This window comes from Rhododendron vialii, chromosome 6a, assembly GCF_030253575.1.
Source record: "Rhododendron vialii isolate Sample 1 chromosome 6a, ASM3025357v1".
Classification (NCBI taxonomy): domain Eukaryota; kingdom Viridiplantae; phylum Streptophyta; class Magnoliopsida; order Ericales; family Ericaceae; genus Rhododendron; species Rhododendron vialii.
The window spans coordinates 33435507-33449191 of record NC_080562.1 but is presented as its reverse complement, the minus strand read 5'-3'; the positions used below and the strand labels follow the sequence as shown (position 1 = coordinate 33449191).

The 13685-nt window shown below is 38.7% G+C and overlaps 1 protein-coding gene across 2 annotated transcripts; it reads left to right on the top strand.

Moving 5' to 3' along the window:
• The first annotated feature begins 310 nt into the window (after positions 1 to 310).
• LOC131330647 (aconitate hydratase, cytoplasmic) lies at positions 311 to 12717 on the top strand. Of its 2 annotated transcripts, XR_009201167.1 has the most exons (21): positions 311 to 935; positions 3357 to 3461; positions 3858 to 4018; positions 4099 to 4191; positions 4752 to 4937; positions 5253 to 5414; positions 6507 to 6651; positions 6737 to 6879; positions 7012 to 7068; positions 7157 to 7236; positions 7325 to 7400; positions 7747 to 7932; positions 8088 to 8155; positions 8270 to 8388; positions 8599 to 8720; positions 10320 to 10418; positions 10506 to 10985; positions 11493 to 11591; positions 11688 to 11930; positions 12354 to 12564; positions 12609 to 12717. XR_009201167.1 is itself a non-coding variant. In XM_058364298.1 (20 exons), the coding sequence occupies exons 1-20, from the start codon at positions 641 to 643 to the stop codon at positions 12420 to 12422; spliced, it is 2988 nt and encodes a 995-aa protein (XP_058220281.1). In that variant the 5' UTR covers positions 311 to 640; the 3' UTR covers positions 12423 to 12717. The 2 variants fall into 2 exon arrangements, 1 of the variants encoding a protein (XP_058220281.1); XM_058364298.1 differs by having other exon boundaries at positions 12354 to 12717.
• Positions 12718 to 13685: the final 968 nt, after the last annotated feature.

The window sequence follows — 13685 nt, the reverse complement described above, 5'->3', positions numbered from 1 at the left end:
GCAAGTGTTTTGGAAAGTACAAACCATACCCACAAAAAATAAAGACGAAAAAAAGAAAAAAAAAAAAACACGAACACCTCATATAGACTCCCAATGAGTTAGTTTCCTCGTAAGATTTCAGGTAATGTATTAGTATCAATTTCTTTTGAGCTAGTCCATTCGAAGTTTTTTTTCCGTCTTTAAATAGGCTCTCAACATGTGGTTAATAGAATTGAACCCCCAAAATTAGTTAAGTTGGGCACAAACCGGGCCGAATTGGTGACCTGAAACACCTAAATACTACCGTGGTCCATCAATTGGTCAATAGGACCGGGAATTTACACAATCAACACACCAATCGCAAAGCAAGCCGAATCCCAGTGCCTTTTTGCCAACGAGAGAGCCTTTTACCAGTTCCATTTCTTCATCTCCTTTACCAGTTGAACTTCTAGAAATCGGCACGCAACCCTATACTACACATAACACCTTCCCCACACCTTCGCCCTCCACACGCCCCTCTCTCTCTCTCTAAAAATCCACTCGTCAATCATTTCACGGATCAATCCATCGAAAACCGTTGCGCGCAACCTCCATTACTCTCCCCTTACCTGTCTCTACGTGCAATCCTTATCTCCAAGCATTTGGATGCGTGATCACCACCATGTATATAAGGTCCTGCACGTCAGCTGCCCTCCGCACGGCCTCGAGGTCTTCTAGGCTTTCTTCTCCTTCTTCTTCTCTCTCCACGGCAGCTTCCTCCTCGCCTCCTCTGTCTTCTTCTCCTTCCGTAGCCAACCAGTGCCGATCTTTCAGCTTCTCCTCCGCCTACCGCCACCTCCGCTCCTCCGTTCCGCGGTGGAGCCACGGCGTCGATTGGAAGTCGCCGGCGAGCCTCGCGTCTCAGATCAGGACTCCCGCCTCCGTCAATCTGTTCGAGCGGAAGATCGCGACGATGGGTACTCCTTTGTCCTTTCGATATTGTTTTATTGATTTGTGTTTTGTGCTGAGATAGCGTTCTTGGATTTGTTCTAAATGTTCAAGTACCAATCGCATATCTTGTTATGGTTTCTGTTGGAGTTGTCCCACGTCGGTTAATATGAGCTTGGGCGGCATCTCCACTCATTGCCAATTGATTTTGAGTCGGATGTTGTAACAGTTTCTGTTACTTTTTGTTCTTGGTAAATATGGTTTCTATTATTGTTGGTCTCGGGATAGCAGAGCTTGGTGTTCATAGATGAACTGGACTGACTGCCCTAGCCAAGTTTCAAATTGTCTTTGAACTTGTAGAGTTTGTTTTTTGGCCCGACGGTTTGTTTTAAGTGTTTTTATGATGTTTGACCACCCAACACTAAGATCCTGGGTCCGTCCCTGCTAATTGGTGTTGCGATTGGTGTAAAACCTGTGGTTAAAATTTTGGTATTTGGTCTAACAGAGCAGAGTACTAATTATTATGGTTGGATCCTATATGTTAGTCTGACTCTGAGTTAAAGTTCGCCACCCTTTATTTGTATTGGAAAAGATAAATATTAACCACTTCAAATATGACAACCTCATATACCTTTGCCTGTCAATGTTAAAATTCTGTATTATTCTGTGTCAGGAGACTCAATACCATGTAAGTTTTTTTTTTGAACTGCAGTACCATTTAAGTTCTGCTGCATGACAAATAGAGGCGTGGTAAGGGATAATTTTATTGCACTCGATGATCAAGTGGTTCTTTTTTCCGGTGGATTTGGATTATAAAAGAAAATCTCACAATTAATTTGCTCCCACGATTTTTAAAATTCTTTTCAAAAAGCAAAGGAACTGATTCCTGGACAGACAGTAAAGTAATAGGCAGTTTAATATTGCTTGTATTCTGTTGTATTATACTCCATGCCCTGCCCTGCTCATTAGCTTTTGGTAGCTTTTCTTTATTAATTCAATTGCTCTTATTTAGTACTTGTGGCATCTTATGGTTTCTATTCAATTAGTGACCGTTACCGTATACCGAAGTTTTTTTCCCCCTAGTGTTGTGATTGATGTAAGAACGATTAGGGCGGATAAATGAACAAAATTGCTCGGGTTTGAGTGTGTGTTTGTTTGTTAAAAGCTCGCTTGAGATTGGTTTGTTAAATAAACAAACTGAGCTTGAACTTCTTTTTGAAACTAGTTAAAGCTTTCAAACCAAGCTTGGACAAGCTGCTACTTGGCTCATTGGACTTGTGATGTTTAAAATTTGAAGCTACTCGTGATCAGCTTGATTAAAGCTTGTTTGAGATCGGTTCGTGTTATAAAAAAACTATGCTCGAACGGATTTTTAAAGCTCATTAAGTTTTTAAACCGAGCTTGTCAACTATCAAATGTTCAGCTTGTTAGGTTTGTTTATCACCTCTACCTACGGTTGAGATTTTGGTGTTATGAGTGGTCAAACAGAGCATAGTAGTCATGATGGACCGGGGCTCCCGACCCCAACTTATAAAAGACTTAATTGTTATGCTTGTATTTAATAGACAATATTTCAGGTGATATAATTAGCCCTTAATATTTTCCAAAAAGTACTATTTACGAAATATTTATAATCCTGTGTTATTCCATCTTGGTACCATTTAGGTTTTAGTGCATGTCGAAATAGATGGCCTAGCAAGAGATCATTTCTTTTTTTCACTTGACGATAAAGAGCTTCTTTTTAACTGGTGGGTTTGGATTATAAAACCATACAAAACTTCAAGTAAGGGCGCCCTTACCATATTAAGTTAAGGACGTTCCTTTCCCGACCAATTTGCGATGATTCGAGCCGCTCAATATGCTCAGAACGTGATTTTAAGGGTACCTGCGAGAAATCAGCAAAAAAAAAGAGACCGGAAAGAGCTTGATCCGAGCAGTTTTTGTTTGTATTTTATCGAACGGTTCGAATAAAAACTGCTCAAATCAAGCCCTTCCCGATCATTTTTTTTTCTGATTTCTCGCGGGTACCCTTAAACATGTTCTGAACACATTGAGCGGCTCGGATCATCGAAATTTGATCGGGAAAGATGAGAAAAGGGGACGTCTGCATTTTATTTAAAATGAGGACGCCTTACCTGAATGGGACTCTATAAAACCAATCTCAGGTTGTTTTGAGTACTATTGAAAAGCAAAGGAATTAAAAATTACTGGACAGAAAGTAAAGATTACAGGCAGTTTGAATTCCTTGTTTTCTGTTGAACAATGGGTTTTGTGCTCTTTTGCTACTCACTTTAACATTATTTTGAATTTTTAGTTGGGTTACAGTTTCATTGTCCTTTTACTGTCCAAACATTGACAATTTGACATTGTGTTTATAGAGTGAATCATCCACCTTTGAAAGTTGTGATTAACAAGTATGGAAATCTTATTATTCATCTGTATGAATGCAGCGTCTGAGAATGCTTTCAAAGGAATTCTGACCAGTCTTCCCAAGCAGGGAGGTGGGGAGTTTGGAAAGTTCTATAGCCTGCCAGCTTTGAATGATCCAAGGATTGGTAAATCTCTTAATACCTCTTTTTATGGAGAAAATCACTACATGATATAGTTCTGATATCAAAAGGGAAAATAAAGAACAGGTTGCACTTGTTATTAGACACCACCTCACTCTTAAGTGATATACTATGGTGCATAAGATAACATTTGAAATCATTTCTCATATCTTCTTCCCTTTCACATACTATATGCATTAGTTTCCAGTTGTATAAAGTACTTTTCTTGATTTTAAACCAGGTTTGCTCTTTGTTCATATTGGTTTCTTAAGTTTTGTATACAGCTGGGATGTCTTTAGAATACCTTTCAGACATCTTTCTCATAGATTTAACATTACAAAGTTGTCTTCTGTTGTACGCCACTAATCAAATGTTTCTTTGTTCCACATTTCTGCATAACAGATAAGCTGCCATACTCTATTAGGATCCTTCTTGAATCAGCGATCCGTAACTGCGACAACTTCCAAGTCACCAAGGAGGATGTGGAGAAGATAATTGACTGGGAAACTACTTCTCCAAAGCAAGTTGAAATTCCATTCAAGCCTGCTCGTGTTCTCCTGCAGGTGCGGGTCATGACAAATTTACATCGGCTCACGGATTTAATGGACATGTATTCTAGTTCTAATGAAACTGCTTTCTCCAGGATTTTACTGGTGTACCAGCTGTGGTCGACCTTGCTTGTATGCGTGATGCCATGAACAAGCTTGGTAGCGATTCTAAGAAGATCAATCCTTTGGTGAGCATAATTCTCGTAAACTGCCTTTGTGTTCTCTAAGAATTGGGCTTATTGAATTCCTCCAGGATGTTTAACCCACACACTCGTCAACCTTCTTATCCCAAGAGCGATCCAGTAGTATCTATGGGGCCCAGGAACTTAAAGAATTTAGATCAGTAACTTGTATGTGATGTTTTTCCTGAATCACTCTCTCCCACTGTGCATTAACTCTGTAATGTCTGGTCAAGAGTTCTGTGGAATCCTTGAAATCTCCATGAAATGTAATCTTACAAGACTAAACTTGGTGCCATTCTACAAATGCATTTCTTACTTGTTGTGTCAAAAAAAATCATGTTCCAGAACATCAACTTTGTATTTCAGGTCAATAGTTCTGAGGAATCGTTGAATCTCGATGAATTGTTAATTTACAAGAATAGCTTGGTGTCATTCTGCAAATGCATTCATTCCAGTTTTGACCCAAACAACTATGTTCCTGTACCATGGCATTACCATTGGGATATTGTTTGTCCTGCTTCATTTTTCCTTTAACAGGAGGTGTTGACAGAGTATCTTGCATGTAGGTTCCTGTTGATCTTGTCATTGATCATTCAGTACAAGTTGATGTCACAAGATCAGAAAATGCAGTGCAGGCAAATATGGAACTTGAATTCCAAAGGAACAAGGAAAGATTTGCTTTTCTGAAATGGGGGTCAAATGCTTTCACAAATATGCTTGTTGTTCCTCCGGGTTCTGGTATCGTGCATCAGGTATGGGGAACGCCGCATCTTTTGCAAATTTTAGGTTCAAAGTTCAAACTATGGAATTGTCTCTCTCTCTCTCTCTCTCTCTCTCTCTCTCTCTCTCTCTCTCTTTCTCTATTGTCTTGTGGTAATTTTGAACACCATTTTTCTTCTTGTTTTTGTTTCAGCTTTTGTTTTAATATAATGGTTCTTGTTTCATATATTTTGATAGAGGGAAGTGACCTTTCATAATTTTAGTTGTCCCACCCTTTTCAGATGTCTCGCCATTTGTTTTCATGGTAAATGTTTTGACATTACTTTCTGATTTCGTAATGTATTCAGGTTAATCTTGAATATCTTGGCCGAGTTGTATTTAACAGAGATGGCATGCTCTATCCGGATAGTGTGGTCGGAACTGATTCCCACACTACTATGATAGACGGTTTAGGAGTTGCTGGCTGGGGAGTTGGAGGTATTGAAGCAGAGGCAGCTATGCTTGGCCAGGTAAATTGTTTCATTCATGTGATGAAACTCTAGGAAGGTTTTTTTTTCCAGTCCTAGGATTGAAGATTGATGGTTTGTCTTGATTAGCTTATGACCTTGCCATCACCATGATACCTTGTTTATGAATTATGATGGTTGTGGCTGTTGTATGAGCATGTGAGTACATGCATTTTCCTAGTTAAGGGGTGATGTAGCACCTGATGAGATATGACTGAAATAGCATATGCTTATTGTCAACAATACGGCTTATGGCCACACATGCTTGAAGTTATAATTTCCTGCATATTGCATATACTCTAAGAACATGGATAGGGAGCTGGACACGAGATTGGGGAGACATGGGACATTGATATTCTCAAAACATCAGGACGACTGACATACAAAAATATTGATGGTCAATTTGTAATAGGGCAGGAGGATTTATTTCTTGCTGCCCCTCTTCCTTTGGGAAGGGCAGCCGGCCAGGATAATTGGTTAGGCCTACGTGGGTTCAGTCTTAACGATAAACTTTCCTGCTGTATTAAGCAGATTTTCACTTATTGGTATCTTGAATAAGAATCATAGAAATGCATATGACAGGTCATATATGTGCTAGGTAGGTTGGGGTGGTGTTCTTAAAGCTGAGGTGTTTTGGCCTTTTTAGTTAAGAACTTTTTTTTTCCACGGATTTTTAGTTAAGAACTTAATAACAATATATTGCTGCTTGTAATCATGTTGAAGTTAGGCCCCTCCCTTCTTTCAGGTCTTTCAAAGGCACTCTCTTGTAGAGGAACACCTTTTAGCCTTTTGTTAGCATCTGATGCTCTGAAGGCTATTTATGCATTAAACTGTTCTTACTGTGGCCTTCCTTTTTTGTATTAATATACTAATCTAGTAATACAGACTCTGTACGCCCAATTTAACTGTTTAGACTAATGTTTAAATGCATGAGAGTCTTCAAAGTTCAAATTCAATCTACTTATCAAAAAAAAAAAAAAAAAGAAGTTCAAATTCAAACAAACGGGTCACAGTGGTCTTGTACATGCTTTCGGAAATGAAGGTATTAATGAGCTCTGTATTTCAGTTCTAATTCTATATCTAACGCGCATGCAGCCAATGAGTATGGTGTTGCCTGGCGTGGTTGGATTCAAGTTGTCTGGAAAATTACCCAATGGTGTCACAGCTACTGATTTGGTTTTAACTGTGACCCAAATGCTGAGGAAGCATGGTGTTGTTGGCAAATTTGTTGAGTTCTACGGTAATCAAAATTGACCTTTAGTAATTTTCCTGTGCCATGTTTCCATCCATTAGTGATCTGGTGCTCTAAAATATGCTTTATGCAGGTGAGGGAGTGGGTAAAATATCATTAGCTGACAGGGCCACTATTGCCAATATGTCTCCCGAGTATGGTGCAACAATGGGGTTCTTTCCAGTAGATCATGTTACTTTGCAATATCTAAAATTAACTGGAAGAAGTGATGAAACTGTGAGTATTTTCAACATTCATGTGTGGGAATACAACTGATGATCTAGACACTGATATTGATAATGTATGTTTCATATTCTTGCTTGTATTTGTAGTTTTTATGTGGTAGTTTTCTCTTTTGATAAAACTCAGGTGGCAATGATTGAAGCATATTTGCGTGCAAATAACATGTTTGTCGACTATAGTGAGGTAAGACTTTATGGGTTTGTCTGTCCTTTTATCCTTTTACCATTTTAAGTACCAGTTGGGAATCTAACTATTTTTCCCCTGATCTCAGCCTCAACAAGAAAGAGTTTACTCTTCCTATCTACAACTAGACCTTGCAGAGGTTGAACCCTGTATTTCCGGGCCAAAGAGGTACTTGATTTGTGCTTCTTCAAAGTAGCATTCATCACCTCACAAATTATGTTACTGTTTTGATCTGACTACGATTGCTGTTATTCAGACCTCATGATCGGGTTCCTTTGAAAGAAATGAAGGCTGATTGGCATTCTTGTCTCGACAACAAAGTTGGATTCAAGGTGACTTTTAGAACTTTAGTAGAAATGAGCTTCTTGTCATGTCATTCCTTAATGAATAACAAATGATTTATTTTGAGCAGTGCAATTTGTTATTTTTTAGATGTTATTTTCAATATTTAATTTCAAATATAGTTTTGGCTTAGCAAGCTTGAATCAATTATGTCATTAGTAGGTGTCTAGGTGATTTAGTGATGATGGCAGAACAGTGTATCATTCATTACCTAAGGAAATATGAGACAGCTTTAGATGTGCAATGTTAAACTTGTTTTTTAGTTCTTTTGCTAGCTCTGTATCCATTGTCAAATCCTGAAATTGCAAGCTTACTCAATCTTTAATTATGATGTAGGGCTTCGCTGTACCAAAAGAGGCACAACACAAGGTGGCGAAATTCTCGTTCCATGGACATCCTGCAGAGCTTAAGCATGGTAGTGTCGTGATTGCTGCTATCACCAGCTGCACAAATACTTCAAACCCTAGTGTCATGCTTGGGGCTGGTCTTGTCGCCAAAAAGGCTTGTGAACTGGGTCTGCAGGTTAGACAGGGCGGCAGGGTCTTATGAACTTCTGTTTTGTTAGTTGCCGAGTTCCCTCTTATGCTCAACTCCGATTGGATTGCAATTGCAATAAGATGATATTGAAGCTCTTTCAGTATTTGTTTCTCACATTTGTTTAAATGCTAATTCGCCAGGTCAAGCCATGGGTAAAAACAAGCCTCGCCCCAGGTTCTGGAGTTGTTACAAAATATTTACTCCAAAGGTATTTCTTGTAATTTTTGCAGAATCAAGCTTTTTCAACATTCATTTTATCTGATTTGATATTGTTTCCCCATTGGATAAGATAAATACTGTTTTTCTTTTTTGATTGATGCAGTGGGCTGCAGAAGTATTTAAATGAGCAGGGCTTCCATATTGTTGGATATGGCTGCACAACCTGTATTGGTAACTCTGGGGACTTGGATGAATCTGTTGCTTCTGCCATATCAGAGAATGGTATAGTTTCCTTTTGTTTATATTTGACTGCGCACTTAAATTTGAGCATCTCACTGCGGCACTGCCTGATTGTCCCTTGTAGTTTCCTTTTGTTTGTATTCAACTGCGCACATAAATTTAAGCATCTCACTGCCTTATTATCCCTGTTGCATGATTAGTGAATTAATTGACCAAAAGTTCTCCTAATTTAGTAGTGATCCCCTTGTGCAGATATTGTTGCAGCTGCAGTTTTATCTGGGAACCGGAATTTTGAGGGTCGCGTTCATGCCCTGACAAGAGCTAACTACCTTGCTTCACCTCCTTTGGTCGTTGCTTATGCCCTTGCTGGATCTGTAAGTAACAATTACAAAATTTCCAAGTTTGTTTTGTTTGTCGTTGCATGTGAGCAATCTATTGCAAGTAGGGGCAGGGGGTGGAATCAAAATCAAAATCAAAATCTTAAGCTTGTTCTTCACTGCAGAGAAATATGCACTTGACAATACAACTTGACTGACAGAGATACAATTAATGGGAAACATGAGCTTAAGGAAGAGCATCCTAAGTGCTGAAAGAAGCTTAATTTGAATGCATGAACAATTAGACAATAAAATAGATATAGTATTTAATCGGCTGTAAGTCAAGTCACACATGATTTTTTCATCGCCCTTTTGGTCAACTGCCTTTCAGTTTCCATGGATGGCCAATGATAAAGTTATGCTGATGCATAGCCTTCCACTCTTGACTATTGCATGGCTGCACTGAGGGTGTTGTTTTAGATGCTAGTATGCTGCACAGAGGAGATGTGTGCTTTAGTTTCACTTCGCCGGCCGATAACTACAGTTTGGCTTCTATGTAGTCTTAACTCTTTTCACTTTTGCATTGGTGGCTGTGTAAGTGTTAATAATGTAGAGTTCAAATAAAGAGCATTTAATCAGCACTGAACTTTTTGGATGATTTTGGACACTGCACTTGTGCCCATGAAAAGGCTTTTCTGATCTTGAATATGCTGTTTCACTTCTCATGCACAACCCAGCATGCGAAACATCTGCTGCCTTTTCCATAATGCTTTCATCTAAGGTGAGAATATGATAGCAATAGCGACAGAGGCAGGATTAGTGAGTATGAAGTTGCTAAAACCTATAAATTATACTCACTCTGTCCGAAAGTTTTGGTCCACCTTTCCTTTTTTAGATGTCTCATAATTCTTGTCCATTCAAGGAGAAAAAATGCAACCATTTCCTTATTTGCCTTTCATCCCCATATTCAAATTCAAACACAAAATTGTGGAGGGAAAAATGAATTAGAGTTTAAAAAGTAATGATTGCATTTCAAAAACAAGGGTAGTTTTGGAAACTTATATGTTTTGAAGATTAATGATTGTGTCCCCTTAAAAAGTTGGATTCCCAAAAGGGACCAAATTTTTGGGACGGAGGGAGTAGCTTTAAATGACATGATTATCGATTCGGTATATGTTCTGTAGCTATGCGAAGGGGAGCAGAGATGAGTTTTCATATCTAATTCTGCATGCATTTGGTGTTCTAATTTTTCCTTGTTTACAAAGATTTCCCTGTGTTGTGACATGTTTGTTCATGTCAATTTTATTTCTATTGTCAACTATAAGGATATTGTAGTGTAGGAAATACCGAAATAGATAATGTGGTTTCCTGGCAAGAAATAGTGCGTTTTGGCTCATGAGTTGGTCACCTCGTATTATAACTCAAAAGAGGCTGGAAGACTCTGATTATCCCACTTTGCATGTATCAGATTTAGGTTTTGTAATGTATTTGGTTGAAGCAACCTGCACTTTCTCTCCCTTGAGTAAACTTATATTTATCATCTTAATGGACATTAGTGGTTCTTTTCCTCCTTGTTCATGCAATAATTCTTCTTGGTACTAGTAATGACCCTTTGGCAGTTAGCTTAACATATGCTGATGTGGAATTTGTTTTCAGGTTGACATTGACTTTGATAAGGAGCCGATTGGAGTTGGAAAGGACGGAAAGGATGTTTATTTCAGGGATATCTGGCCATCAACGGAAGAAATTGCAGAGGTACATATGGCCTTGAGCTATAATTTTTTGAATTTTTTGGCGAAGTTGCTATGCTGTAAACTATGTTAACTTGGGCTGGCTGATCAGGTTGTTCAATCTAGTGTATTGCCTGCTATGTTCAAGAGCACTTACGAGGCTATCACTAAGGGAAATCCCATGTGGAATCAGTTATCAGTTCCAGAATCCCAACTGTACTCATGGGACTCTGATTCTACCTACATCCATGAGCCGCCATATTTCAAGGACATGACTATGGATCCTCCAGGTCCTAGTGGAGTGAAGGATGCCTACTGCATTCTGAATTTTGGCGACAGTATTACCACTGATCACATTTCCCCAGCAGGAAGCATTCACAAGGATAGTCCAGCTGCAAAGTTCCTCCTTGAGCGTGGGGTGGATCGCAGGGACTTCAATTCTTATGGCAGCCGTCGGGGTAATGATGAAATAATGGCGAGAGGAACTTTTGCAAATATCCGTCTTGTTAACAAGCTACTAAATGGGGAAGTTGGTGCAAAGACAATCCATATTCCTACTGGAGAGAAACTTTATGTGTTTGATGCAGCTACGGTGAGTTCCTCATTTCAACTTTGAGGTCATGCTTTATTCCTGATTATTTCTCTCTTTCTGAGTTTTGTGCCTGGGTAATTTATTAGTTACCTCTGATGAGATTGAATTACAGCTGTTTTTAATCTGGCAAATGATTTAGTTATTTCTCCATAATGCTGTGCAAAATAACAGAAAATTTGTTGGTATTCAAGTTCTGGATCAGAGTCTATGCATGAGCTCATAATGGGAGCCCTATTGGCTCAATATATTGGATTACTTGCTTCATCAACATGCAAACTGGAAGCATTATTATAACAGAAGTGCTACTTGTTTCTTGCGGTGGTGCTACCTTCTTTAAACACACAGATAATCCCACTTTGTCTAGTGTAGGTTATTATATCCTAGGAATTGAAGTTTTTTCTTGTGAAATAGAGAGCAACAATATAACGTATTGAGATGTTACTGATAATGCCATTCCAGAATTTACTTTCGGGCACTAATATTTTTTGGTTCAATCTGCTTTTTCAGAAGTACAAGAATGCTGGACAGGATACTATTGTCTTGGCTGGAGCAGAGTACGGCAGTGGGAGCTCACGCGACTGGGCTGCTAAAGGTCCAATGTTGTTGGTGAGTCTATAACCTCCTATTATTTCACTTGCTGTTTTCTTTGGGCTTCTCTTGTTTCACCTCATGACCTCTTTCGCAACCACTGGAATGTAACAGGGAGTTAAGGCTGTGATTGCAAAAAGCTTTGAGAGGATCCATCGCAGTAATTTGGTAGGAATGGGAATTGTGCCGCTTTGCTTCAAAGCTGGCGAGGACGCAGATTCACTGGGATTGACTGGTCATGAGCGTTTTACCATTGACCTTCCGAGCAAAATTAGTGAGATTAGGCCTGGACAAGATCTTACTGTCAGGACTGACAATGGAAAATCTTTCACCTGCACTGTTCGCTTTGACACTGAGGTACTCCCTACGCCCCTCGTCTCTTAAGGTTTTCTCTGAGTGAGTCGGTGCTATGAATAAGATAAGCCTTATCTTAGGGGACAATTAGACGAACATAATATTACCTCTGCAGGTAAATTGGAGACAAGCTTTTGATGTGTTTTCTTACTGTAAAGTCCTTGATCCGCAACATTAGTGTTTTAAAAAAAATTCCAAGTACAAAAGTTTATACAAGTTCATAACTTATGGGTAACCATCAATTGTTACGGTCTAGTTTCCAAAATATAAAGGAATTTCTTGTAGGTTCAAATCGGCAGCTGAATTATTGTGCCATTGCCATGAACCTTTTTTGTGTCCTTTACTTTCTATTTCTGGGCTCTATTAGGAAGTTGGAAGAGTATTATTCCAAACTAAATACTGAAGATTCTCTCATTTCATTTACAGGTGGAATTGGAGTATTTCAACCATGGAGGCATACTTCCTTACGTTATTCGGCAACTGAGTAAACAATAACTCATCCATTCTGCAGCGGAACCTCTGCTGGCTTGCTCCTTCATTGTGCTCTTTGAATCCTCATACTAGAGAAGAGAATAAAACATTAGACAATAGAAATTATATCCCTTGTTAGGGATCGGAATTTTCCAATTTGTTCCAGGTTATATCCCTTGTTGGGGATTGGAATTTTCCAATTTGTTCCAGGTGATTAACGAGTTCACTTGCCGAGGGAAAATAGTACTATTTTCCATTGAAAGACAACTTTTGGAATGCATTTACAAAAATGTGGAGTGCAAAAATAGTTCTCCTGAAATTGGTTTGCACTATTGCTGGATGGCATGTTTTCCTCAGTGTTTGCCTATCCTTCTCGAAATTGATATGTACCTGTGCAACCGATATCCATTTCTCAGCATTTTGCATTTTGGGAACATGGAAGTCCTATATTCCCTCAAAATACTTCTGCTTATGCTTGTGCTTGTACATCCAGTCCTTTCCCCAGTTTTACTTGTCATTGGTTAATGACCACTCTCGGTAATTTGAATAAAAAAGTTTAGTAATGAAATAATTTGGTTTAGATGCGATTCTAGATTTGCTTCTGTTTCCAAAAGTTTCTTTTTCAGTAATGAACAGTAACAAAAAAGAAGATCCATTCCACTTTCCCTTAAAAAGAACTTTTTAAAAAAAGATTATTGTCGTAATGACCATAGTGCCTCTTCTATCAATTCAACTTTTTCAGACACCCTCCCTCTTCTTTGAAGCAGTATTGTTATTTCACTCGAACATTTTTGAAAAAAGGAAGCTGCCGAGATATGGAACAAGCTTACTTTTTGGAAAAAAAAAAAAAGAACTTTAAGAGAAACTGGAACAGGTTCTTAACCTTTGCGTGTTATAACTTATGTCATCTCTAAATGAAAGCGCAGTTATACCCACGTCAGTTGAAAAACTGACAAATGAATATCGCTGCGGGCCTAAATGAGTAGACCTTTTTTTCTTGCTAGGTAGGACACCACTATAGAAGTGCTTCATGCCATTTCTCTCTCACACTACTCAACCATCCTCGCTAGCCCTTGTATCAACAAAGCTGTTACGTACATATCCGCGGCAACTAAGTCAAATTCGTATAGTAGTAATTTACATGCAAAATTTCATTCCTGTTCCTGCAAGTATAAAAGATTATACATATATTTCTTATGATCACTTGCTCAAGGCTTTAAGAGTTGAGATTAAAAAAGAACCAATGTGTTTTAATGTGACAACCGATGAAGATATTACCCGCGTATC